The sequence below is a fragment of the Hylobates moloch genome, unplaced genomic scaffold (assembly GCF_009828535.3).
Source record: "Hylobates moloch isolate HMO894 unplaced genomic scaffold, HMol_V3 SCAFFOLD_3, whole genome shotgun sequence".
Taxonomy (NCBI): Eukaryota; Metazoa; Chordata; class Mammalia; order Primates; family Hylobatidae; genus Hylobates; species Hylobates moloch.
In genome coordinates this window covers 44,478,206-44,505,233 of record NW_026652278.1, presented here as the reverse complement: position 1 = coordinate 44,505,233, position 27,028 = coordinate 44,478,206, and the positions used below count along the sequence as shown (strand labels likewise).

The following is a 27,028-nucleotide window of genomic DNA, read 5'->3' as shown; positions in this document are numbered from 1 at the left end:
AAATTCCCTTATGCAGTGATGCAACATGATACATTTTTACAATTCTCTGAGGATAAGCTGTGATAAATTGTCATTATCCATGATTTACAGGCAGCTTGAGTGCCTACAGCTGCTTACAACTCATAGTTGCACCATAGATTCCACACCTGCCTGTTTATCCATCTCTTCTTACTCCAGGTGCCACGTGCATCATGATAATAGTATACTACCATCAATGTAGCATTTTCTCCTCACATCTCACTTCCTCTTTTCATGGATCTCACTTTTATAAATCAATATCATCTTTAAATCCCAGCCTGGTCCTGATACAGAGGAGGAGGTAACTTCAGTCAAGAAGCTAAAGGAACACACACGTTGAAGGGAACACGGGAAAACTGGCTGTGAGGTTCCACATTCTGGGGCATTCTGCCAGACATTTGGAGGGCCTAACCATATTTCTTGGGAGTCTCATTTGGCAGACCATGGAGACCGGGTCTCTAAATGGATGTTTTACCTTTAAACATGACAGTTTGGTTCAAATATAATGAGCCAAGAATTACACACGAAGCTGCCATTCTTTACATTTTGTCTAAATTGTCTTGATTTTTAACTCTACACTATATAAACTATATTCCAAAAACAAAATTAAAATGAATAGGCAGGAGTTAGATGGGGTGGGTGATGGGTGATGGGTGTGTGGTTAATAATAGGAATATTTACTGTCATCTGCAAGAACATCTGGGACACCTCCTCCTTTTCCACATGAGGAACCAGGGATCCAGGGCCAAATTTCACTTTATCTTTCTTTTAGAAAGGGCTGTACCTACCTGCATGTATGTTTTAATTAAGAAAACTGAATATACAGAAATTCCAGATTTCAGAAGCAATGCTTTGATGTTCATTTGCAGTAGCTACGGATGGATTCATGAAAACAGGGGCTTCTTCAGAATCCCCTTGCACATCTCTCAGCCACTCTAGTGTATAGTATTGACTCACCAGTTTTGCAAAGCAAGGCATGACTCCAATTCTGTTCTTCCCCTAATCCATTCCTGCAAATAATAAAATGATTGCTCAGTGTTAATGTTTCTATGAAACTTTACAGAGTAATCCTATCATTTGCCTGTTATGCAGAAATCAGCTGAAAAGCATTAGGAACATTAGCGTTTTTTTCCTCCATGAAACTGCTAGAGCACAACAACAAACAGAGCCCCTTCTCCTGCCTCCTTTTCTCTAACAATCCCTGACAGAACATCCTACACCCAGATTCCTCTCTTTCCATGGTAAGGCTGATGGAGGCTTAGAAGGACACTTGGTATGCCCACTCCCTCTTCCCTTTATCAGTCAAAATACCAGTGAAACGGGAGTCAATACTTATTTGATTCATGGTTTTTTTTTTTCTTTTTTAAAGCACGAATAACATTTCTTTCAAAATAAATATACAGTTCTATAAAAAATATAAGAAGGTACTATAATCTTGGTCACTGTCCAGCAGAAACATGTTTGATTGCTTTTAGAGTCAGAAGTCAACACCATCCACAAAAATACGTTCTTTTAGCCAGGTTTTAGAACACTTTGAAACATAGAAAATTCCTTATTCTACAAACAAGTCCTTTTAGAGATACTCTAAATATGCCAGTGATGAATGTCTAATTCATATCCAGGATTCAAGGCTATTGAGGTGAGCTAGACTAAGAATACCAAGAACACAAAATTGTATTGATACACAAACAGTATGTAAATTACTTTGTCAGATTACAAAAATGCATCAGGTTTTATCTATGGTTTTCATCAGTTAATAAGTTAGTTGCTTTAAAAATATATATAGCTCAGGTGTTTCTCTTCATTGAAGTGTGAAAGGCACAGCAGTCCTGAGTCTTAGGGGCACCCACCGCAGCCACATCACCGCGCTGGGACAGATGCAGTCCGCAGCGTTCCCAGTATTTTGTCCCAGTGTGTAAAGTACGGAGCGAAGTTGCAGTTAAAGTGAGAGTGATGCAGGTCGTGGTGCACCACACCCCCGTACCACCCGAAGGGCACCAGTCTGTGAGTGGACCAAGGGAAGTTGTAGCCGGAGTGGTCCTCCACGGACAGCCAGATGTTGACCACGTGGAAGGTCAGGGTGGTGAGCGGGTGGCACCCGAGCAGCGTGACGTTTATCATGTCGAAGAAGCCCAAAGAAAACAGTTCCCAGACGCTCATATACTGCGTTGCCAGCGCGAACGAGGACGAGTTCTGGTGGTGCACCTTGTGGAAGGTGCGGTACAGCCAGGGCACCTTGTGGTGCAGCAGGTGCCACACGAAGAACTCCATGTCGAAGAGTAGCAGGCAGAACAGGATGTGGTGCAGCAGCAGGAGCAGCTCGGGAGCTTCGTGGGGCAGGAGGGCCGGGCTGCGGGCCCAATGCAGCAGCGTCACGGGGAACACAAACATCACGTGCTGGTAGAGGGTCTGCCCCAGGCAAGGTAGCAGCTGCCGCGCGGATGGCGAGAAGTCAGGGTGGATCTTGTAGCACCGCAGGGCGGGCACCCAGGAGCACAGGATATCCAGGACCACGAAGGGCAGGCAAAAGCCCACGTATGTGGTGATGGAGAAGATGACCGGGAAGAAGGGCGACTGTAGGAGGGCCTCCCAGCTCCTCAGGTGGTCCCAGAGGGGCTGCAGGAACAGCTGCCCGGAGCTGCAAAGGACCTGGGGGTCGGAGCAGTTGTGGCAGCTCATGGCGAGGCTGTGCAAGGCAGCTGAGGCTGCTGCTCGAGTCCCACCAACTTTTCACAGACTCGCGGCCCCGCCCCGAGTGATGTCAGCTGCCTTTCCATCCCTTTCCCGGCGATGCGAAGCTTGAATAAGTAAGCAACCCGGCAGAGTGGCGCTTGATTGCTGTAAATCTGCTCATCTGTAGCCGCATCTTGCCGGCTTTTAGATATGCGTGTATGCAGTGGCACTTCGTACTTTTCATATAAGTTCTGATTTTTCAGTTGACGTACAATTAACGCGTGATACAATGTACAGATCTACCGTGTGGAGTTTCTATGAGTTTGGCAACTCAGTTCACGCGTGTCATCACGGGTCTCCAACTAGACCGTTTACATTGCCACCAGAAAGCGCTCCTTTGCAATCAATGCAGAATTGTGTTTTTTTAATGCATACGTATAACTGCATCCACCTGCTTTCATAAAGACGCAAGCATAATCGCATTTTTAAAAACTGTTTAAAGCTACATACCGTCTGTAGCTGGGGTGTTTTCTGAGAACCCGGTTGCGGCCTATCCAGCTGCGATCGAGAAACGAACCCTTTGTACGGGGAACCGCTGGTCCCCGAACGCCGGCGGTGACCGTCAGCTCAGGAAATCAGACGGGATGGGTGGCCGGATGGGAACCTCCGCCAGCTCCAGCTTCTCCCCAGAGTTTTCCCGGCCGGCGGGCAGCAAGCTAGAGAGACCATGCACGCAGGCTCTCAGGGAGAGGCCGCAGCCCGGCCGCGGAACTACCCTCGGCGGCGAGTCCCGGGGCGCCGGGCCCGCGATCGGAACCGGAGGCACCACACAGAGGAGAGGGGGCTCCGTGGCGGCCAGCCTCAGCTTTGCCGGGGAAATGCTAGATTTAACGCCCAGGCTGCGCCAATCTGGCTAAAAAGCCCCTTGTATCTCAATTTGGGGTGGGAACACTTAATTCAGCAAACCACCTGCGTTGTTCGTCAAGGGAAAGAGATGTGAGTTCCTGAAGCCTCCCGGGAGGCTGTTGAAGGACCAGGTGATGTCGTCACTACCCTGCCCTTCCCCCTGTTGGCTTTGCGGGGCCAACTTGCCCTCGCCCTCTGCCTCCAGTCCTTGAATCCACTCCGTGCCCGCAGAGCCCGGCTACGGGGCTTGTCTCTATCCCCTGCGTTTCTCTGCCACCCAACTGGGGTCCTCGGGCCAGGGGCCACCGAGGACAAGGAGGTCGGTACTAGGAGAGCTCTTGAGAGACCCTGGGAACAGCATAAAAATCCTCGCGTTCAGCCCGGGGTCTGGCACGATACAAGGGTCCCTTAGAGGATAGACGTTTTAGACACCAGCTTTGAAGCCGGGGAGCACTCCTAATTCTTGCTTAGTGTCTTGTATCTATGTGGTTGGGTCCAGCCCTTCACTCCTTGAAGCTCGCATTTTCTTATCCCTCCGATTCCCCACAAAGGGAAATTGAGAGTATTAAATGGAAAAATAATAAGTCTATCGTGTAAAGCCCACCTACTAGGTGCCACGCATTGGCTAAATGTTTTATTTGAATTGATTTTATTCAATCCTCAAAAGAGCTGACTTCCTCACCCTGCCAAGAAGTAGGATTATTATTATTGCTGTGGGTTTACAGCAGTAAAATCATAGGTCCTAGCACAAAGCAAACACACAAAGTAATATGCATGGTATTTTAAAGTTGTACTCCACACGTTACCTAAAGAATAACTGAGAAATTTGAAATTAAAATCAAGATTATGTAAAGAGAAATAAAAGACATAAAGCCATCTATTATGAGGAAAGAACAATTACTACAAAAATATGGACCAATATATGGGCCTAAAACTAAGATAATATATGGTATATATGCATACATACGATATATATAATAGGCCAATTCATAATATGTAATATATAGGATATAGATACACATAATAGGCCAATTTGTAATTCAGAATCTCCTAACTGGTGTGTGTCCACTCCCACTGATGGAATACTGACATTCCTTAGATGCTCATTCCCAGGAGCCCTCAGCAGTAGCCTCTAGCCCTACAGCAGCCTTTTTATCTAACCCAGTGTACCATGAAAATATTATATTCTGCTGACATATTTGCTGTTGATGAGATAAAGGTTCAGAAGCAGCGTTGAGTTTCTTGACAACCAACGCAAAAAGGGAACGACGATGGATTTTTCTAATGCTGCTGCTTTGATTTCTAGATGATAGCAGAAAATAGGTATAATGTAGGCCCCTAGTTTCTTCCAATTAAACAACCTGTCCTTCCAAGGCTGCCACCTCCGCCGCCCGCGCGCCCCCCCACCATCTCCTCCCTTCCCCAGTGCTGTTTTCACTTCACTTTTAGGGCAACCCAGAAACTTTTCTTCTCATTCCGGCTAGACGTGGTCTTGTCCTTGATGCAGTGTTTCAGAGAAGAGCGTCCTTCTCACTGCTGCAAACGGACCATTAGAGCTCACTTTCTCAGCATTAAAATTGGATTTCTGTTCATAAGTAAAATATCACTCAAATTTACCCCCAACAGAAGTTAGCCCTCAAATTTCCTTCCAGCACACCTTGTCCTTTTCTTGTGGTCTCAGTTACTATGCTTGGGTGCTCTGGTTGCAAGAGCAACCAAAGTTTTTTTTAAGTGAGTGGCATTAGCAGGTTTGCTTAATTTGGATTTAGCTGCTAGATTTGCTGTCAAGACTGTCTCCTTTGAGTCCCCAGCCCCAACCAACCCATTCATTTTCTGCTTTGGTGTATCCATCGTCTATCGCTGTTAGAATAGTGTCCATGTGCCGATTACAGAAAGCCGTGGGCAGCAAAACTTGAGAGCTCTGGCTTCAGCCTGCTTTGTCCGGACTCTCCCCCGTGACTTTGTGGCACTTTGAAGAATAGCATCTAGCTTCTCTGCCATCTCTGCACTTGCAGCTGACCAGGACAGAAGTTTTTGTCTAACGTACAAATGCAACCATCCCAGGGAAATTGATGAATTACAGTCGTATTTGTTCTCCACTCCATATCATGTGGAATGCTGAACAATATGTCAGGTAACCAAAAACAGTATCACTTAATGGACCAAAAAAAAAATTGAACACTATCAAGTGCTGACTAAGGTGGTATCATTTCTTGAATTTGGCACATTTGCACCTTTAAACAGTTTTGTTTGCACAAAAATGTAATAGCTTGCTAGATGACAGGTCTTTTTAGAGCACAGGGTGTATCTTCTAGGACTTCTCACAGTGCCAAACATTGCGTCTTGTATATAATGAGTGTTCAAAAGATATTTGTGGACTCCAGATTCATTTTAAAGGATATTAGCTCTAAATTGAGGCTAAAAAATAAAATCTTTTTTTTTTCTGGAGTACTGCCTGATGTAGTTTGGATCTACTCACCTATAAAGATGGTTTTCCCTAAAACGGGGTGTTTTCTGATTAGAACTTTGGCCACACCATTTCTTGTCCAACTGATGGTTTTACGCAAAAGGGGGTGTTTTCTGACAGGTAGCATTAGAACTTTGGCCACGCCATTTCTTCTCCAGTTGATCATGGCTTCTTGCATATCGTTTTTGTCTTGGCATGGTTTTTCTGGCGGGGTTGGAGGACAGGAATCCTTTATTTTCTGCTTATCACAGGGGTCAAATCACTTTTCTGAGAGTAAGTAAACAATCAAGTTTGTGCACACTAATCACAATCTCAAAGTTATACGGCACCAACTTACCAAAAGACTGTGGATACTGCTCCCCTTCCCCCAGCAAATAGAACATGTAGTTAGCAAAGCCTGTCAGCAATCACATAATCCTTTTTTTAAATGACCGTTATGATTTCTTTTTCTTTCTCAAATTAGGTAAGGCCATTTGGGCATCTGTCTAAGCAAAACTGTTCCTGGCTATTAGAGATGTGTAGTGTTGTGTGACAGGGAAGACTCATAGAGGTGGAATGATCTCGAATATCAAAATCTAATCCTTCATTTTAAAGACTAAAGATTAAAAATGCAGTCTCAGAAAAGTCAAGACAAGACTAGCTAGGATTAAAAAGTAAGTTACAGCCAAACTGAGCGGAAAAGGGCCAGGGTTTGTTCCAAGGTAAGTATCTCTTCAGGAGGAGTTTGGTGTTGGAAGGGGTCATTGAAGCTGCTTTTATGTGACTCTTTACAAAAGACTCAGAAAACATTAAATAGCCATGCCAAGAACAATAGGAGACGCTGATGAAGAACATGGGGATGTTAGCTTCCCACAGACACTCTCTTGATGCTCCTATTAGTCCAAATACTGGTGCATATTTGGTTTTAAACACTTTATATTCTGATCCACTTACATGTCGCATATAAGTGGGCGCTTCTACTCACTTATACTGTTGAAACTCTTATCAACCTCTCTGAAATTTTTAAGGCATATAAAATCATCCCCATTAAAAAGGCATTCCCTTGCCTGTAGAGAAATAAATACTCGCCTCACCTGTCAAAGGGGTTATTGCAAATATCAAAGCCTTACGAAAAGGCTTTGAAACCCCACAAGGCACAATACAAAATGCGAAGTATTATTTTTAGTAATGCTAAGACAATTTGACAAGAGTTTTGCTTGCTTAATTTGGAATTGAACTTGAAATCTGCACCTAGCACAACATAATGAAATACTGGTTGAGTAACTTTTTAAAAATCAGAATAATTACTATTCAGATTTGCCTTTCAGTGTCACAACAGATCAGAGTGACTTATCTTTTGAAAATCTCTTGATATGTTAAAAAATAAATGACAAGAGATCAAATTACAGTATATTTTTAATGTTTATATTTAATAAACACCTTTAATACCTACAAACACAAAATAATCATTATTTGGGGATGTCACTAGTCTAAATTTCAGTCCTATATATGTGTGAGGCCTGAGTTTAAACCTTTTCCTCCTGCCACCCATCCCCCAACCACATCTGAAGTTCTGATCACTCATTTACCTATTAGGCAAATTTTTATTTTCAGTTTACATTTGAGGGGCAGCTATTCCTTGAGAACGTTTTCCAGATGTTATCCACTAGGCAAGAATTAATTATACTCCTGAACAGAAATAATACTACCATGGCTGGCCATCAAATTACCAACTGGCTCAGAAAGCAACAAAGTTCTCTACCTTCCCTAGAGGAAGACGCTGGAGAAAAATCGTAGAAAAGGTAGTGAGGGAAGAGAGCATGGGAAGATTTGCAAGCAAAGCCAAGAGTGCCCTCTTGTGGCGAACAAAAAAATGATTTTAAAAAAATCACTCGTTACTTGGTAGCCCTTCATTTCCTGGAGTAAACACGTTAAATTAGAGAAGAGTTCCAAGTTCTGCCAAGAGAGAAAGGGAAGAACCGGACGGCTGTTAAATAAAGGAGAAAAAACATACACACAATTCTTTGGGCCTATAAGGCTCACTCAATTTTATTGAAAAGTTTAAGACTTTAAAAGTTACAAAGTAGTATTCGGCCTGCCTATATTAGCCAATAACAAGCTGTTACTGTTAGTGCAGCTAAAGTAACTATATCAGAAAAACATATCAATTGTCATTTTGTCCACCGGACAGTATTGTAAGGAAACGATGCTCCAAGAAAAGCAGACAAATATGGACTTCCCAACATAGGGACGTGAAGCAGGTGTATTAAACATAAGGATGCATATAAAACTAAGACACAAAATGAATCCCTGAGCTGAGCTTTCATCCGAAAACATCACGTTCACACTTCATTTGGTTGAAAATGAACTAGGACACTTATGGGCAACCACGGGGCTTTGGCTTCACACAGATGTGATCAATAATGACAGTAGCTGGCTTCAAGAGTACATTAATCTCAGAAAAAACAGTGGCGTAGTCTCCACAGGGATTTGCTTCTCAGATACGTAGAATTATGGCCTGCCATGAAATTGAGAGTTCATGAATATAGATGGTTGAGTGTATCAGTCTTCAAGCATTTAAAACATAGTTTTGTTTTTGTTTTACCAGTGCAATTTGTTTTTGAAGACTCCAGAAAACTGTTTCATTTAACCTGAGCAATTAAAACATGTCAAATCACAGCTGTCACAGTTAGGTTTGATAAAATTAATTGTAGAATCCTTATTACTGGCACAGCTGTGATATTTCTGGATTTGACTATGCACCTGCTGCAGGAAAACATGATAAAATGTCATTTAGATCTCTAACTACAAGACCATTAGACTAGAGAGCTCTTTAAGGCAAGGACATGAAAACTGCATACTTTTATACCTCGCTTAAGTCAGTGACAGATTTACCAATGACAACACAATTTTAAAATTCCAACACATGTATTACTTTGTCCTATGAAGGGCAAAAAGTCAATATAGTATATTTTAAATTTTAAAAACAGAATGGATATAATGACCTTTTTACACATCAGTGATATTTAAAAGACTTAAAGAGGCAATACTATGGTTGAGACACTGGCTTCCTATTCCAGCCCTAATTAAAGAAAAATAGCTAGTATGTTTCTAATTGAAACTAGAGTGAACTAGGCATCTTCAAAGTTATCATTTTCTTGGATATAAAAACACAAAAGACCTGGGAAAGAAAAACAAGTGATTTACAGAAATTAAGCAAACATTTTCACATGACATAATCATTGACTTGGTGGTACACAGCTCAAGTCCAGCTTTCACTGATATTTCCTCATTAGATTAATAATTTTATTATAAAGCCTCCAAGGGGCATCCAGGCCCCAGATAAAGTCAAGATGCTCCCACTCCGGAATGCCCTCATGGAACACCAAGTTGGTGATCTGAGTCAGTAAGATATTGACGTCGTAGACATCTGCAAGCGAGTCGTGACCCCCGCTCCAGACTGCAGTCGGCACAAGCATGTCCTTCACATTGTATGTGGGAGGGTAACTCTACAATGAAAAGGAACCACAGAAAGCCTCGTTGTTGTTGTTTTAATTTTCAAAATCACAATAAGCGCAATCTCCATTAAACATTGTCTAATAAGTTTGACTAACAGACTAAATTTTAAAAATCGCTTTGAGTATCTTTTCAAGTTGCCATTACCAGCACAAAAAAAGAAATCTAACCCCAAACGAAAGAATGCTAATTATAATCGCCACTAGCTGTGGAGCTGCTGCCATAGGCTGGGCACCAAAATGAATGTTTAATCCCCGGCAAGGAAGGTGTTGTACTCCATCGGTAGTAGACTCAAGGCAACAGTGGCTGGAAAGAGTTTGGGGTCATGCCCTCCTACTTCTTCCCTTTGGGTGTAAGACAAGTCACAGAAATTCTCTAAGCCTCACTGTCCTCATGTTTAAGTCAGAGATAATCATGTTTACGTCACAGAGATGCTCTGGGAATTAAATTTAAACAACAGAGCAAAGTGTCTCACACTTCAGTGCATTTAGCATGCTCAAAAATGCTAATTTTATTAGTGCAAGGAAGAGGCTTAAGCAATGTAATCTGGCCAAGGCCCCATAGCTACCAGATAACAGACATAGGACTGTCTGACTCTGCAGGCTGTGTTCATGATTACTCTGAATAATGCATAACAGTGATGATTCTTATTTAGAGCTGGGGAAAAGACAAAGAGAGGAGGCCCAGTCCACAACATCAGCTACAAAGCTTGGATTGTTCTGAATGGACTGATGGAAAACAAACACTAGTCAACTCCCGCAAACATTTCCCACAGCACCTGAGCCTGGCCAGAATCCTGACGGGCCAGGCTGGCTTTCTTGACGAGTTTTCAGGGTCCCCTTTAATGAAAAGACTAAAAACTTTACCTGGTTGTAATGAAAATAATTCTTGGCACTGCTTCCCCAGTCAAAGGCTTGAAACTTTTGGAATTTAACAGCCTAAAAAGAAGATAATTTGGAAAACAGTTACCTGACACCGAAGTTAGAGATAACATCATAGGTTGCTGGAGCTAGCCACGACCTCGGAAATCAACTTTATACCAATATCCAGATTTACTCTTCATTTCCAAGGCATTATTTTAAATGAAATGGCATGGTTTTGTTCTGCTTTACTGAATGACTAGATTTCTCATTGTATGATTGTTAAGCAGCTACCACCTGACACAAGAAAGCAGCTATACACATATGCTGTCAATTATACTAGATCAACAGTTGCTCCTGCTAGGGGAACTTTATGCTGACATTTTCTGCTGAAATTTGCATCCTAAGCTTTTTCAAAGAGTTAGTGATTTTACTTGGGAAATATAGGTAGACAGGTAGATAGATACATATATACATGCCTATATATATATAGAGAGAGAGAGAGATGGATATATATAGATAAAATAATTATAATATACAATTGGCCCTCCATATCCACAGTTTTGCATTTGTGGATTCAACCAAGTGATAATTTGCAGATTGAAAATATTTGGAAAAAAACAATAAGAGATAACAATAAAACAATAAAAAATACAAATTTTAAAACACAGTATAACACCTACTTACATAGTGTTTACATTGTATTAAGCATAAGTAATCTAGAGATGATTTAAAGCATACGAAAGGATGTGCATAGGCTATATGCAAATACTACATCATTTTATATAACGGACTTGAGTATCTCTGAATTTTGGTTTGGGGGTGATGTCTGCAGCCAGTCCCCAAAGATACTTGAGGGGCAACTGTATATTTTCTATTTACCCATTCTACTTGTCTAGTTATATTACTTAGTCAAATTTTAATGACGGTATTGATTAAACACTTTTTCTTGAGTATTGGTACCAGTATAATCACCAAGTAGTACTGCGTGCCAGCACAATTCTAACTAGTTAGGGATACTAGAGCCATGAAATTGAAATTGTATTGAAATTTACATTTATTCATATTTAAAATAGTATACTATAAAATATTAGCAAAAAGTCACTTATTTTTAAAATTCAAAATAGTGCAAATCCATATTTCCTCTACACTCTCAAATTAAATGTATGTCAAGAATTAAACCCAAAATTGGCAAGCCAAATGAATTTGAAATGGTAAGTTTTGGCCACAAGGTGGCGCCTGGTAAAAAGAAATGCTCAGACATTCTTTGTCAAAACTGCTTTTGATTTATGTGAAGTCTGTTCTTATCAACTGCATACAATTCTACTGTTTGATGTAATAAAAGACAGAGTGAGATGATATACTACAGGGGATTGTTACAGGAGAAATATTTGGCATTTGTTTTTGCCGTTGCAAATGACAGATATTAAATACCTGTGGCATATTTAACAAGCAAAACAAAATTTGGATTCACAGCACCTGTTGGTACATCTGTTCCCCATCTTTGTCAGTGAAAATATATTGATGCAAACTATTCTGCCACTGAACACAGAAAGCAGTTCATCACTTTGTCACAGGTCCTTCAGCATTCATATGAAGCACCAGCGTGAGCACAGAATACAAAGGTGAAACTTGCCTATAGCTCAGACTGAAGTTCTAAATTTGACTTTGTGCTCAGTCACTTAGGACTTTAAGCTATCCACTTGAAAGGGTATTTCAAAAGAAAAGTATTAAGATGATTTACAGTAACAAAAACCTGGAAATAAGCTAAAGCCCAATTTTAATAAGTAACAATCCCCTGTAGTATATCATCTCACTCTGTCTTTTATTACATCAAAGAGTAGAATTGTATGCAGTTGATAAGAACAGACTTCACATAAATCAAAAGCAGTTTTGACAAAGAATGTCTGGGCATTTCTTTTTACCGGGCGCCACCTTGTGGCCAAAACTTACCATTTCAAATAATAGATACTTGGGTAAATATGTTACATAAATATACACAAGGAGTATGCCACTGTCATAAATATAAATAAAATAGAAACAGAAAATGGCTTACAGATAATCTCATAAATAATACTAAGTGGAAAAAGAAAATGAAACCGAATATACACTAAGGTTATACTTCTGTGATAATCATATCACAGAGTATATGTAGATAACGATCAGGTGGAAATGCTTATAGTATTAGGATAAACTGTTTTAAAATGACATTTAAAAAATTATGTTTAGGTCTTGAATGGCAATAAAAATGTAAACAGGTTCAACTTTTCTAAAGTACAATATGTACTAGAAGTCTTAAAGCTATGCCTACCCTCTCCCTACTAAGTCTACTACTATGAATGTATCATCCTAAGAAAATACTCTGACATATAAGGACAGATGATTTATGACTGCAAAAAAACTATCACTGCAAAAACCAAAATGATAATAAAATTCAAGCAACAGAAAACTGCCCTTTATGACAAATATTTTAAAACTTTAGTTACTGACCTGGAAAGGTATTTTTAATTAATGCAGAGACTGTCGCCCATGCCCATTCTTGCCTTCTTCCTTTCAGTAACAGAATCCCTAAAGCTTTCCCTAAGCACATGGCTGCCAGGATAGAAATCACATCCTCATCCTCCTGCGAGCAGCCAGGCTGTGGCCATACCGCTCACTTCTAAGCTATCTCCTTCGCACAAAGTCACTTGCCCTGAGCTCCCTCTCCCCTGCCTTCCTGTGAGTTGGAAAAGACATGGAGGTGACCCAGCTGCAACCAGGCAGAAAAGGACAACACCCCGAGGATGGCAGAGCTATAGTATGAAGGGAACTGGGTCCCTGCATGGCCTCATGGAACACAGCCAAAACCCCCTCTATCATCAATCTGGGCCACCGCTCTCTGAACTTTTTTATGAGAAAGAAATAAACTCTTTATTTGGCAGCTGTATTTTGGGGTCTCTAATACAACAGTTTAGCTTGTATCTAACAAATATAATGGCATTTCATTAAGTGAAAATTTACGTAAAAGCAGATGTAGTATGATCTGACTTTTGTAATGGAAATTATTATATTACAAAATTGTAAGATTATACCAAAATATTAATAGTGGATATTGCTGGGTGCTAGACATACAAGTCACTTTTCTTTCACTCATACATTTTCTAAAACTTCGTAAAATATTACATGTATAACGAATATTATACTGAATATCCTTTTTACAGTGTTCTTTAAAAGCCTACCAAAAGTATGTTTTTCTCCTTTAAAGAAAAAAAAAAAAAGCACATCATAACCATCTAAGGCACTTACTCAAACATAGATGCCAGGGTCACAGCCCTAGGAATTCAGAGTCTCCACAGGTCCCAGACAGGCCCAAGAACCAGCATTTTTAATAGCACCTTAGGTAGTTCAGAATAACACTGGAAAGCTATGTTGGGATGGCCTTCTTCAAACAGGTGAGAGTACCTGGGCTCTGGGCAGGGCCAGTGAGAAAGTGAGCAGTAATATCAAGTCTTGGCTCTGGGGAGCTCCGAAATTCATCAGATTTATAAGGAGAATGGAAAGATGAGTACACTAAATTTAAAATCCCACTAAAGAACGAGGTATGGAATTTATTAACAAGTTAATACTAATTATTTCAACAAAAAGTAAACTTCTGAATGTACTGTAAACAAAATGGCCTTTAAGGTCAACCCCAAACTCATACCATAAGAGCCCTCTAATGCCACACCTGAATTCTAGCCCCAGCCTGCCCAGCATCCAGGCCTGCCCACCTTCCACAGAAGCCTTTTCCTGAGCTGCCTCTTGAAGCCTGCAGCCTGCACCAGTGGCAGCCCCCGGCCAACAGCCCAGAGGAGGGAAAGCCAAAGGGAAGATCTGATACAACAGCTGCACAAAGCAACTGACCATTTTACTGACAAAAGATGGTACAGTGGGTAGAAGAGCAAAGGGCCAGGCTGCCTTCTACAGCAAATCTGGGCTTTGCAAATATTCTGGAGGTATATTCCAGGGTACTTAGAATCGAAAGCCACCAGGTCACAAATGGGGCACAGAGCAGTGCTCTGGCCCTTGCCCTGCAGCCTTTGACCCTGGCAAGCTGCTGGATAAGAGGGCTGGAACAAGACCAGTAGACTGGATGATAGCCAATCCAACATCTCTACGCAAACCCCATGCCCAGTGGAGGCCCAAGACACAGAAGGGTGAAGCAACACAGGTCTGTAATATAAAATAGAGTTGGCCTAGGACAGCCTTGGTTTCAACATTCCCAAGGGCCTCTGATGCCCCAGGTCTGGTGGCCATTTGTCCTTTGCTGAGGCCTGGCGTGTACTGTGCGTGGGCTGCTGGCAGTCACTAAGCTGGTGGAAAAGCTCAGGATCTGCCTCCAGCCAGCTCAGTCACCCTCCATCATCTCTGGGGATGCAATAACTCTTGAGGTGACAGACATTGGGCCTTTTAGGAAAATGTCCATTAGCTAAGAGGTTCTAGGCATCCTCAAAAATGTAGGGGAATTCTAGTGACAGGGTATATGAAGAAAACAAGTGACTATAAGCATAAATGTGACCAAGGAGAAAACAGAGACCTGAACCAAGAACCAAAATCCTCAATCTTTGTGAATTTGAGGATTTTTGAAGGTTTGGGGGCATTCCTTAAGTGGTAAGCATGTGCTGTTCAGCACTTCATGAACTATTTGCATTCCAGATGCCCCTCTTTTAGGCCACAACAAACTCTGCCCCCTGAGGAACTGACATTTAACTCTCAGCCTTCTAGTTACTATAAAGGGCCAGGAGCCTGAGGCCAGGCTCTTCCTAGTTCCTTAGAGGCGAGCCCCAGGGAAAGAAGAACTATAGCACTGTTAGAGTTCCTGGTGCAACTGAAGAAGGAGATGAAAGTATCAGGATGTCCAGACCAGGTTTGCTGGAGCAAAAGAATCTACCAGGCAGATTTTTTTAAAATGCAGATCATCAGAAATAAAAAGGAATGAACTACTGACATACACAACATAGGAAAATTTCAAAACAAGTATTCTGAGTGGAAGAAGCCAGACAAAAACAAGTATAAACTGCATGACTGTTCTCATACAAGCTCTAGAAAACGCAAACTAAGCTACAATGACAGGAAGCAGATCAGTGGGATTGAGAGAAGGGATGGGGGGAGGTGTCACACAGGGGCAGCAGGGACCTTTTAGGATGATGATATATTTGCTGTGTCGATTATGGTGACGGTTTCACAGGTGTACACAAACACTGAAATATATCAAATTGTATACTTTAAATATTCTATGTCACTTATACCTCAATAAAAAATTTTTTTTTTAAATAGTAAAACTACTCGGGACGCTGAGGCAGGAGAATCACATGAACCTGGGAGGCGGAGGTTGCAGTGAACTGAGATCGCACCACTGCACTCCAGCCTGGCAATAGAGAGAGACTCCGTCTCAAAAAAATAAAATAAAATAAAAAAATAAAAGTACAGATTCTCTAGTCCAAACGACTGGGACACAGGGGTCTTTGTTTTATAAGTCTGGATGGTAGTCAATCCAAGAGCTCCACTATAATCCCAACTCCCGTTACTTTTTTAAAGCAATGATTTATTAAAGACTGTACTTTTTAAAGCAATTTGGTGATTCTGATGCAAGCAGTGACTGCCAGGTGTTTGGAAATTACTATTCAAGACAACTACAGTATCTTGGTTTAGGGCTTAAATGGTGAGTTGTTTCATATCAAAAATGAAGTTAGCTGAAAAATAAATGGCACAAAATTATGTCCTGAGGTGGAAAGAAGTCCCTGACATATTGTCAGGTGAAAAAACAAAAGCAAGCTCTAAAACAGTAAGCAGGAGAAAAATCAATCTATTTCTACATCTACTATTTCTATCCATGTCTTTAACAGCATCTTTTTTAAAAGAGGTATAGAATAGAAGGCAGAAACATTCAATATCTATGGATCTGCATTTCCTCTCTGTCTAGGGTTATAGAATGATTTTATTTTCATTTTAAGACAATTTTTTTCTAGATGTAGTTTCTAAATTTTCTAGAATGAACATGACTTATTTACATGATAAAATAATCAAAACTGTATTTCAAAAGTCAGGGGCCCCCATTCATTATCATTGGTTTAGCTCCAGTTTATTCACTGCTATTCCAAGCATATTGTGGTCAGGGGTGAATGTTGAAACAGCGGTTTCTATCTCCAAAACGGCTTTAAAATCACTCTTTATGAAGCAACACAGAAATAAAAAAAATCTAGGACTCAATGAGAAGCAGATTGAGGGGAGGAAACAGGAGGAGGAAAAGAAAGCTGGGGGAGAAGGAAAGGGAGAGAATATATTAACCTGAGACTTGAGGAAGGGAGAGGAGGCAAAAGAAAAATTTCAACCCCAGTAGCTGTTTGTGAACCCATGTATAACACAGTGTGCCCCACCACAGGTATCAAACGCAACACAAGCATGATGACAAAAACCCAGGACTCTGGGGAAGAAAACCAGAGCAGATTTGTAAGCAGGTTGTCCTTCTGTTTGGGAAGGGTTTCCATGCCCAGACCTTTCTGGTGTTGATTTTACATGAACCCCAAATGCACTCCTGGAATGCCTACCTGGCTCCAGTGTAACATGTTTTGCACAGAAGTTCCAGCAGGAGAATGTGTTGTATATACATCCACTCTAGACTGCAAAATAAGTACATTGAAATGAAGAATGAAAACAGCATTAAGGTGGCATTGATAATAAACGTTGTATTTTGCCCTTCAAAGCACTAAAAACTAGAGCCATAATCTCAAGTATATGAGACAAGAGGTAGAAAAAAATTATTTGACTAAAAATCTGTCCCATAAAAATACATACAACCACACACAGAGTCCATATGAAGGAGGTGCAATAATATGGTAAGCACGGGACCGTGTGGGTTGTGTTTACAGGGCATTTTCATTTTCTTCTTCATGCTTTCCTGAATTTCCCAAATTTCATATAACAATCACACCTTGCTTTAATTATCAGACAAAAGAAAAATGGCACTTAAATTCCTTAGGGCCTTTATTCCAGGATTTTAACACTTTTTTTCATAATGCCACATGACAAACTAACAAATATATTTAGAAACACCGGCATAATATTGGCCAAGGGTTTACATTTTATAAAATAAATGGGTTTACATTTTATAAATTGTATTTTTATAAATACACACACACTGCAAGCATACACATATGTGTATGTAAATGGCCATTCCAAATTTAAATACTTATAGTAATTTTTGAAAATTTGTGTATTTTAGATTCGGGGGGTACACGTGCAGGTTTGTTACAAGGGTGGATTGCATGATGCTGAGATGCGGGCTTCTATTGATCCCATAACCACAGTACTCAGTATTGGCTATAGTACTCAATAAGAAGTTCTTCAGCCCTTGTCCCTCTCCCTCCTTCCTTTTGGAGTCCCCAGTGTCTATTGTTCCCATCTTTATGTCTAACACTTATAATAATTTCTAAAAGAAACAAATCACTAGAGTAATTATAAATATTACAACTTAATTTGTGACAGATCTCCTCATTCAATAGTCTCCATCTAGCTACAACATAAGAAGGTGACCACAGTCAGCCTGAGGATAGCAGCAGGTGGTACCGTATTCTAGGCACTGGCCAAAGTTCGTGCTTATGCCTCTCAAATGAAAGACTCTTTAGAGTTCTGATGAGGTCATTCCCACCTCTCCCACATCATTCAACACAGATAAGCACATTCACAGATAAAAGAAAATCAAGTCTTACTATAAACATGCATACCATATTTAAATTTCTCTCATTAAATCCACACAGAAGAAATAAGAGATTTCCACAGAGCTCCTTCAGTATGACATGAGTGCAAACATGGGTACCCAGCCACTTCAAAAACACACTCTGGGGAAGAAATTCTTTGTCTCCGAATAAGTCCTACAAAATAAAAAGAAACCAAGAACATCTCAGCATTTCATTCTGGGGCATAGGTCTCCATGACTCACCTCAGAAGCTGAGACAAGTACCCAATGTCTCCATGAATGGTCTCAGGAGAGAACAGCAACCAGTGGACATCAAACCAGGATGCTTTTGCACAAGTTTACCGAAGCAAAAATCACACACTACAGAGGTGTATTTAAATTCTCCAAATGAAGAGAAGGAGGCAGAAAATCAAATAAGTTTACAGCACACTTCTATAATGGGAAAGGGCCTTAATGATCACCCCTCCCAGGGCCATCCCCAAGTAATTTTCATCTGACTCTGATGGATCGGTGGTTACTTCTAAGAAACAGTCAAGGCTGTGATTGATCAGTAATGTCTGCCGGAGGTGTGCCCATCTAATTCAATGCTACTGGCAAGCAGGCCAAATCCAGCCCACTGCTTGTTTTTTTATTTTGTTTTTTAAATATTTTTTTATTGGCCAGGCATGGTGGCTCATGCCTGTAATCCCAACACTTTGGGAGGCCAAGGCAGAAGGACTGCCTAAGCCTAGGAGTTTCCATCTTTCCTATTAAAGCCTTCTAAATGGCCCATGAGAGATGTTATACCTGATTTCATGTATATATTTCTATACAGGATTTCATATGTGTGTGTGTAAACATATATTTCATAAAAGACATATAATGCATGCATAATAGACCATCTGGTCTTAACCTGGCTTAAAACTCTTTTTCATGAAATCTATTTCCTCCTTGAACAGAGGTTCGGGGGCCACAGCGTTAGGGCAGAGCCCTGATGAAGCTACTGGCTGTGTTTAGGAGCTATATTATAAAATACAATAATGATAGTGTTGTTAGGTCACCCTCAGTGTAGCTAGGGATGGGCTTTTGGGAACATTTCCTATCTCCCATCTCCTACATCCTCTGTGCACAGGCTCACCTCACAGGATAAAGGGCAACTCCACCAATGCTTAAATTATTTTCTCCCAGACTCTCCTTGCTCTCCCTGTGAGGTGGGCAGAGCTGTACTGACACATGCTAACCATGAGTACACGTGGCACCAGTGTGCAGGAAACGACAGGCGTCCCCGGCTACCCCTGGGTCTGGAAGGAGGGGTAAACGGAAAAAGAAAAGCCCACTGCTCCACTGATATCAAAATGCAGGGGAGGAAGGCACAGATTATCCCTCCACTTGCCAGTTCTTCAGATCTGAGGAGGAAATCTGTGGGAAGAGGAGAGGGATGGGAGGGGTCCAAGTACCTTAATGAGATGATCTGGAAATCGTCCTAATTTGGTCATAGGGCTAGTACAGAAGTCAAGGGAAGCCACAGGAGCCAGGGCAAAAAACATTTTAATCCTTTTGGCCAGCTCAGGGATCTGTGAAAATGCTATAAAACCTATGAGAACAAAGAGAAGAAAACAGGAATTCCATTTTCTGGGATTTCCTTCTCAGAAAACACAAAGGCTGTCACTCGCGATGCCCTCTCGCAGAGGCCTGAGACCCACGCAAACAACACCACTGGCAGGAGACAAAACACTTGACATGGGGCACTCTGAACTTCGTGTGCCCTAACACTGAATTTGGTTAAACTAGTAAATCAAGCATTTGTTAATGCTTGTTCCAAATCTCAACCTAGATAAGCACTGGAAGAAATCCAGTCTGGGAGAATCAGAAAATCTTTCCAGTTCCTTTTACAATGTAAATAACAGACTGTATTTCCAAGAGCCTCACCCCATCACCTTTATCCCCCCATGCCCCTCCCCCAAAGAACAATTTACAGACACCACGTTGAAATAAACCACCAGTGATTTCAAAGGAACTCACACATTTAGAATCCCCTAGCTTTAAAATATATTTTAACCCTTGATACGGTTTGGGTGTGTCCCCACCCAAATCTCACCTTTAATTGTAGTTCCCATAATTCCCATGTGTTGTGGGAGGGACCTGGTGGGAGATAATTGAATCATGGAGGTGGTTTCCCCCATACTGTTCTTGTGGTAGTGAGTAAGTCTCATGAGATTTGATGGTTTTATAAGGGGAAACCCCCTCACTTGGGTCTCACTCTCTCTTGTCTGCCACCATGTAAGACGTTCCTTGCTCTTCCGTCATTATTGTGAGGCCTCCCTAGCTCACAATCCATTAAACTGTGAATCCATTAAACCTCTTTTTCTTTATAAATTGCCCAGTCTTGGGTATGTCTTTATTAGTGGCATGAGAATGAATTAATACAACGCTCTCTGACGTCTTGCCACCTGGCCCCAGAATGTCACTTTAGGAAGCAGTGGGGCAAAGGTCCCAGGCAGGCAAGTCATGAAAGAAGAAATATAACGAAAGAAAAATGCCTAACTCCATTTTTTTCTGGCAATATAACCATGTTTTGAGACCCTTGAAAACATTCATATCTTCCATATAGTAAGGCTCCCTCTAGGAATATATTGTAAGGAAAGCATGTGACGGGAACGCTAAGGTGTTACTCATAGTAAACATTAAAAGGGAGAATTAAGTAAATTATAGGACAGGTTCCTAGCCCCTAAATACAAAAACTCTTGCTGGCTAGAATTATGGGCAATTTTTATTTTCTTTAATTTTGCTAAATCTTCTGTTTTTCTACAGTGAACATGCATTACTTATATAATCAGCATAAATTAAAATGCATATAACTTTTCAAAATTTTTTGTAAACCAAATGTACCTGTAGTTAGTTATATTCCACTTAACTTCAGAAGACAGTATATTTTCTTGCTTTCTTTATATAAGTCTCTGAATTTAGAAACTACTTGTTTTCTACCCTCTCACATCCCTATCTTGCTTTATCTAGGAAAACACGTAATATATTGTGGCTTACATTAATTTCTTCAATTTCAACCACATACATGAATTTTCACAGAAGACTAAATGTTACCAAAATTCCTTATCCTATTCATTATTTCTGTTTGGCATTTAAAAATAAATGGAATTTGAACTAACATCTTTTTATATTTCACTTTTAAGAAAAGTACAAACTCTGTAATGAAGAATTTATATCAACTTCTGATCTTATTTACATACATACCTATAGTGGTGCCTTGAGAATGACCCACATAATACACTTGTTCTTGGCCAGTTTTATTCAGAATGAAGTTAATGGAAGCTGGTAGGTCATATTTTGCCATCTCATCGTAACTGTAATCCAAGAAAGGAACTCTTTCATTGAAATAGTACATAAAACAGAATAGCACACACATACTGAGTATGCAGTTTGATGAGTTACCACAAACTATACACAGCTGGGAAAACCAGCAGTGAGTCCAGGAAACAACACCAGCAGGACCACAGAAGCCCCCTTGGGCTCTCTTCCAGTTGTGTCTCCCAAAGGTAACTATTCTCCTCATTTTTCACACCAGAAATTAGTTTCACCTGTTTTTAAATAGTTCTGTAAGTAGAATTATACAGTGTGTATTCTCCTGTATCTGGCTTAATCCATTCACTGCTGACATGCATTTGGGTAGTTTCCTGTTTTCTGTTGTTACAAAAAGCATGACAATAAACCAATTCTTGTATATGCCTTTTGTTAAAAGCTCTCATTCTTGTGTTTCATGTCCTTAGAGGTGCCTCTGGTTTTAAAAATAGAAAGGAGGCCAGAGGCTGCTATAGTGCTGCTGACTTTCTCCAATACCTGGTACCAAAACATAGACCAAAATGCAAGTGTGCATATGGGTATATGCGTGCGCATGTTGCCACTGGCAGGAGAAGGGCCAACCCCTAGCAAGTTCATACAAGGTGCCAGGTTCTGTGGAGGCTCCTTCTCTGCATCCTCTCCTTTAAGCCCCGAATGACCTTATGAGGTAGGTGCTTATTATGCTCCATTTTACAAATGAGGAAACTGAGACACAGGAGGCTTATGTAAGATGTCTAATGTCATACAGCAATTAATTGGTGGAGCCAGAAGTAAGAGGGAGGAAAGGATAATTTCTGGAAAGAAGAAAACTGAACATCTGGATTACATATTTACGGAGAAAGGAGGAAAGCTATGGAACAACATTTACCCAGCAGCACCCACACCACCAGAAATGCCAAAATAACTTAAGAATTCCTAACTAAATGTAAATCTTAATGTAATCATTTACTTATAATTTACCTTACTGCTAGTCATTAAATTCCTAGCAACATTTAAAACCTTTCAAAAGACACCAACTTCCCCTCTCATACAACTTCAGAGTTACCACCTATCTGCCTCTTCTGCTGGAAGCCTGTTGTCTGCTTTAAGAGTACTAAGGAAATACATCCATGCCATTATCAATTCAAATATACCTGAAAGCCCAGAATTCATCCTGAGAAACTGAGAGTGTCTTATGTTTCCGAGACCAAGTATTTCCTCTGCTGTTGCCCATCCACACGTCAAAACCAGCATCAGCAAGAATGAAGCCCAGGCTGCTGTTGGCAAGGTTTGTGACCCAGTTACTAGAATCTGCCAGCAAGCCATGTTGCAGGAAGACAACTGGTTTGGGACCTGAAAAACATTCATTGTTTAGGAGGCAGTAGCACCAAGCTTCAAAACAAATATGATATCTTGCTAAATAGAACATTCGTAAAAGATCCATAAGCAAATAATGAACTAGAAATAAACTGAAAGATTGAGGTAGTGATGTACTCACATATAGCCTTAGTAAAGAATTTTTTTAAAACAGCACTGGCAAGGTAGCAGTGAAACTGGACCACTAACAAGACACACTTACATAAGCAGCAAAAACAAAAATCAATATATTTTTAAGAACTTATAAAATGTTTTTACAATTTGCTTTCATAATTGCATTTCTCATAATAATTCATAATAAACCAAAGGAAAGAAAAAGATCACACATAATGAGACACCACTATACACGTATCAGAATGAGCAACATCCAAAAATGCTGAAAACACCAACTGCTGAAGAGGATGTGGAGGAATAGGAACTTTCATTCATTGCTGGTGGAAGTGCAAACTGGTAGCACCACATTGGAAAAGTTTGGCAGTTTCTTACAAAACTAAACATACCCTTACCATATAATCCAGCAATCACATTCCTTGGTATTTTACCCAAAGGAGTTGAAAACTTATATCTACACAAAAACCTGCATACAGACGTCTATAGTAGTTTTACTCATAATTGCCAAAATTTAGAAGCAACCAAGATGTGCTCCAGAAAATGAATGCGTAACTAAACTGTGCTACATCCAGACAATGGAGTGTTACTCAGCCCTAAAAGGAAATGAGCTATCAATCCACGAAAATATGTAGAGGAACCTTAAATATCTATTACTAAGATCTGTAAAGGCTGCATTCTATATGACATGCTGGAAAAGACAAAACTATAGAGACAGCAAAAAAGATCCTGGTTGCCAGGGGTTAGGAGGGAGGAAGGAATTCATAGACAGAGCAAAGAGAATTTTTCAGGGCAGTAAGACTACTCTGTATAATACTATAGTGGTAGATACATGCCATCATACATTTGTCCAAAACTATAGAATATAGTTCAAGAGTGAACTGTAATGGTTGGGTGTGGTGGTTCACGCCTGCAATCCCAGCACTTTGGGAGACTGAGGTGGGTGGATCACTTGAGGTCAGTAGTTCGAGAGTAGCCTGGCCAACATGGCGAAAACCTATCTCTACTAAAAATACAAAAAAGGTACCTGGGTGTGGTGATGAACACCTGTAATCTCAGCTATTCAGGAAACTGAGGCAGGAGAATTGCTTGAACCTGGGAGGCAGAGGTTGCAGTGAGCCGAGATTGCACTGCTGTACTCCAGCCTAGGGGACAGAGGGAGACTCAGTCTCAAAAAAAAAAAAAAAAAAAAAAAAAAGTGAACCCTAATGTAAACTACGGACTTTGTGTGATTGTAGGTTCATCAGCTGTAACAATTACAATTCCACTCTGTGGGGGATATTCATAACAGAGGAGTTTGGGGGCAGAGGGTGTATGGGAAATCTCTGTACCTTCCACTCAATTTTGCTATGAACTTAAAACCACTTTAAAAAATAAAATTTAATAAAAAATTTTAAAGCTGAATAAAAAATAGATAAAAAGGCTTACACACACAAATTCGTAAATATATGTGTCTGTGTCTGCCTGTGAGAATTTATTTTCTACTCGCCTGTACCCGAGACAGTGATACAGCAGAAGAAACAAAGATGTGGGAGCCAAAGAAACCTGACCTCAAGCTGCTTACCTAATGCTGAGACCATTCAGTTATTCATGAAACAAGCCTTTATTGAGTACCAACTATGTGCCAGGCATTCTTCTCAGCACTGAGAACACAGCAGAGAACAAAAACAAGAGGAAAAAAAAGTACCCCCATGGAGCTGACATTATACTGACCATGAGTTTTATTCACTCATTTGATTGATTGATTGATTGAGATAGGGTCTTGCTCTGTGACCCAGGATGGAGTGCAGTGGCGTGATCTCCGCTCACAGCAACCTCCACCTTCTGGGCTCAAGTGATCCTTCTATCTCAACCTCCTGAGTAGTTGGGATTTCAGGCGTGCACCACCACACCCAGCTAATTTTTGTGTTTTTTGTAGAGACAGTGTTTCACCACGTTCCCAGGCTGGTCTCAAACTCCTGGACTCAAGTGATCCGCCCACCTCAGCTTCCCAAAGTGCTGGGATTACAGGTGTGAGCCACCATGCCTGATCATGAGTTTTAGACAGCTCAAACAAACCTAGGCTCAACTCTGTCCTCTCCAAGTTCTAATGTGACACCTTGGGGAAACATCTCCTAAAATTAATATAATTCCCTGAAGAGTAGAAATGATAATATACATTTTATAGGACATAGTGAGATATGAGATATTATATCAAAAGTAGGTAGCAGAGTCTGACACACAGTAAGAGTTCATTATATATCAACTCATAGTATTAAGTTGCTTAACCAGTCTGTGTCTCAGTTCCAAAAATAATTGTTAAGAGGAATAAGTGAGGTGAGTAAGTATTCAGTATAGTGACTGACACACGGGTCACAGTGAACAAATGAGAGCTTCCTTTGCCCTCTGCTCATTCTTTATAATAGTGAAAAACTGGAAATAAGCTAATTGTCAAGTGGTCAAACAATTCATTGAAATCCACTTGGTATAATAATTACCATCAACCATGACAAGGACAGTGACAGCATAGAAAAGCTTATAACATACCTTGCAAAGGAAAAAAAAGCAAAATACAAAATTATAGACTACTCTAAATTACAGCTATGCAAAAATAATGTACACCAAAGAGGAGTGTAAAATACCAAGGAAAAATGAGAAGAATGGTTTGTCCAGATGATAAGACTGTAAATGAATTGACAAATGTTCATTTCTGCTAATGTCCTAATATAGATTTGATAACTAGCAAATTGTTTTTAAATGGCAGTTCTGCTGCAAGGTAGCTTCTGTAGACAACTCTGGAAGGCACTGCTCACATACATGAAAATATACATGGTACTCCCTGGAGTTGTACAGCCTGGGGGTGCTGTACACTCCTGTTGTTAAAATAGCAGGACCCCAGGCCAAGAGTATAAAATGATTCCTATAACTTTTTTTTTCTTTTTAAGAGAAACAAGGTCTCATTCTATCACCTAGACTGGAGTGCAGTGGCATGACTGCTCACTGCAGCCTCAAACTCCTGGACTCAAGTGATCCTCCCACCTCAGGCCCCTGAAGAACTGGGATTACAGGCGTGTACCACAACATCCAGCCAATTTTTTAAAAAACTTTTCATAGAGATGAGGTCTTACTATGTCGCCCAGGCTGGCCTCAAACTCCTGGCCTCAAGTGATTCTCTTGCCTTGGCCTCTCAAAGTGCGGGGATTACAGAAGTGAGCCATCATGTCTGGCTGCTGTGATTTTCTAACCACAAAATAGAAATGCCAAGGCCACGCAGATGAACTTCTACCCATGGGGAGAAAACAGAAAGCAAATAGGACAAGATTAGGGCTGCTTTATGTGCTCAGTTTTGCCTTCAAAAGTTCATTTTAACGCGATATTAACAAGATTAAATTTACTATGAAAACTGTAAGTGGAAGGCATTGTGGTAGATACAGCGTCTTATGCACAGGCTTCTTGGCTTCAATGAAGAAGATGATAATCCAGCTGGGAAAATATGAAAATTGATCATTAAAAATTCAAAATTATAAACTGCAGTGTGACAATAATAATTACCAAAATTAATTTATCATTAAATTATAATTGAAAAAATGTGTAACTACAGGCAGCAGCATCATCTCATGATAACTGTACATGAGAATGGTGACCGGGAGCTGTATGATGCAGTGGCTCTGCCATCCTGATGGTGCCTAACACTTTCTAGAAAGAGGGGCTTTCCTGCTCATGTCACAGGTCCTTAGGTATGTTGATGCACTTTTCACCCACCAAGAGTGATCGGGGGCTAGGCCATAAGGAAAGCGACTTGACTTTCAAAGCCCGGGAATGGGATGCTCCCACAGGTCAGGTCATTTCCAACAAAAACGACTGCAATCGCCTTCCCTCAGGATGGAGAGTCAGAGTGAGGCAAGAGGAAGGCTCGGTAGGTGGCCTAATTCCTTGGCACTTGTTCCCATCTGTGCCTCCGTAGTTAACACGGAAAACACGGGGCTGCCTTGTCCACTCCTCAAGGGAGAGTGTCCAGAGAAAGGCAGGAATGGTTTGAAACCAGAGAGGGCCCTGGGGCAAGGATAATTGAGAGAGGAGGAGGAGGGTGATATGTGGCAGCCAGGCCAGGACAGAGGC

At 40.7% G+C, this 27,028-nt stretch overlaps 2 protein-coding genes across 6 annotated transcripts in view; both read right to left on the bottom strand.

Moving 5' to 3' along the window:
- Positions 1-252: 252 nt before the first annotated feature.
- CH25H (cholesterol 25-hydroxylase) lies at positions 253-2,744 on the bottom strand. Its single transcript, XM_032137282.2, has one exon. It carries the CDS (start codon positions 2,695-2,697, stop codon positions 1,879-1,881), a length of 819 nt encoding a protein of 272 aa, XP_031993173.1. The 5' UTR covers positions 2,698-2,744; the 3' UTR covers positions 253-1,878.
- Positions 2,745-8,066: 5,322 nt separating this feature from the next.
- Positions 8,067-27,028, bottom strand: part of LIPA (lipase A, lysosomal acid type) — a 216,059-nt gene continuing 197,097 nt past the window's right edge. For 4 of the 5 annotated variants that reach the window (XM_058436229.1, XM_058436227.1, XM_058436228.1 and 1 more), the window contains 7 exons: positions 22,600-22,798; positions 21,362-21,471; positions 19,570-19,706; positions 18,162-18,308; positions 16,986-17,057; positions 10,426-10,497; positions 8,387-9,552 (listed from right to left, as the gene is read on the bottom strand). In XM_058436229.1, the coding sequence (XP_058292212.1) occupies positions 9,319-9,552; positions 10,426-10,497; positions 16,986-17,057; positions 18,162-18,308; positions 19,570-19,706; positions 21,362-21,471; positions 22,600-22,798 (971 nt within the window). In that variant the 3' untranslated portion in view covers positions 8,387-9,318. Of the gene's footprint in view, positions 9,553-10,425; positions 10,498-16,985; positions 17,058-18,161; positions 18,309-19,569; positions 19,707-21,361; positions 21,472-22,599; positions 22,799-27,028 lie in introns of all 5 variants that reach the window. The other variant, XM_032137267.2, reaches the window with a different exon arrangement.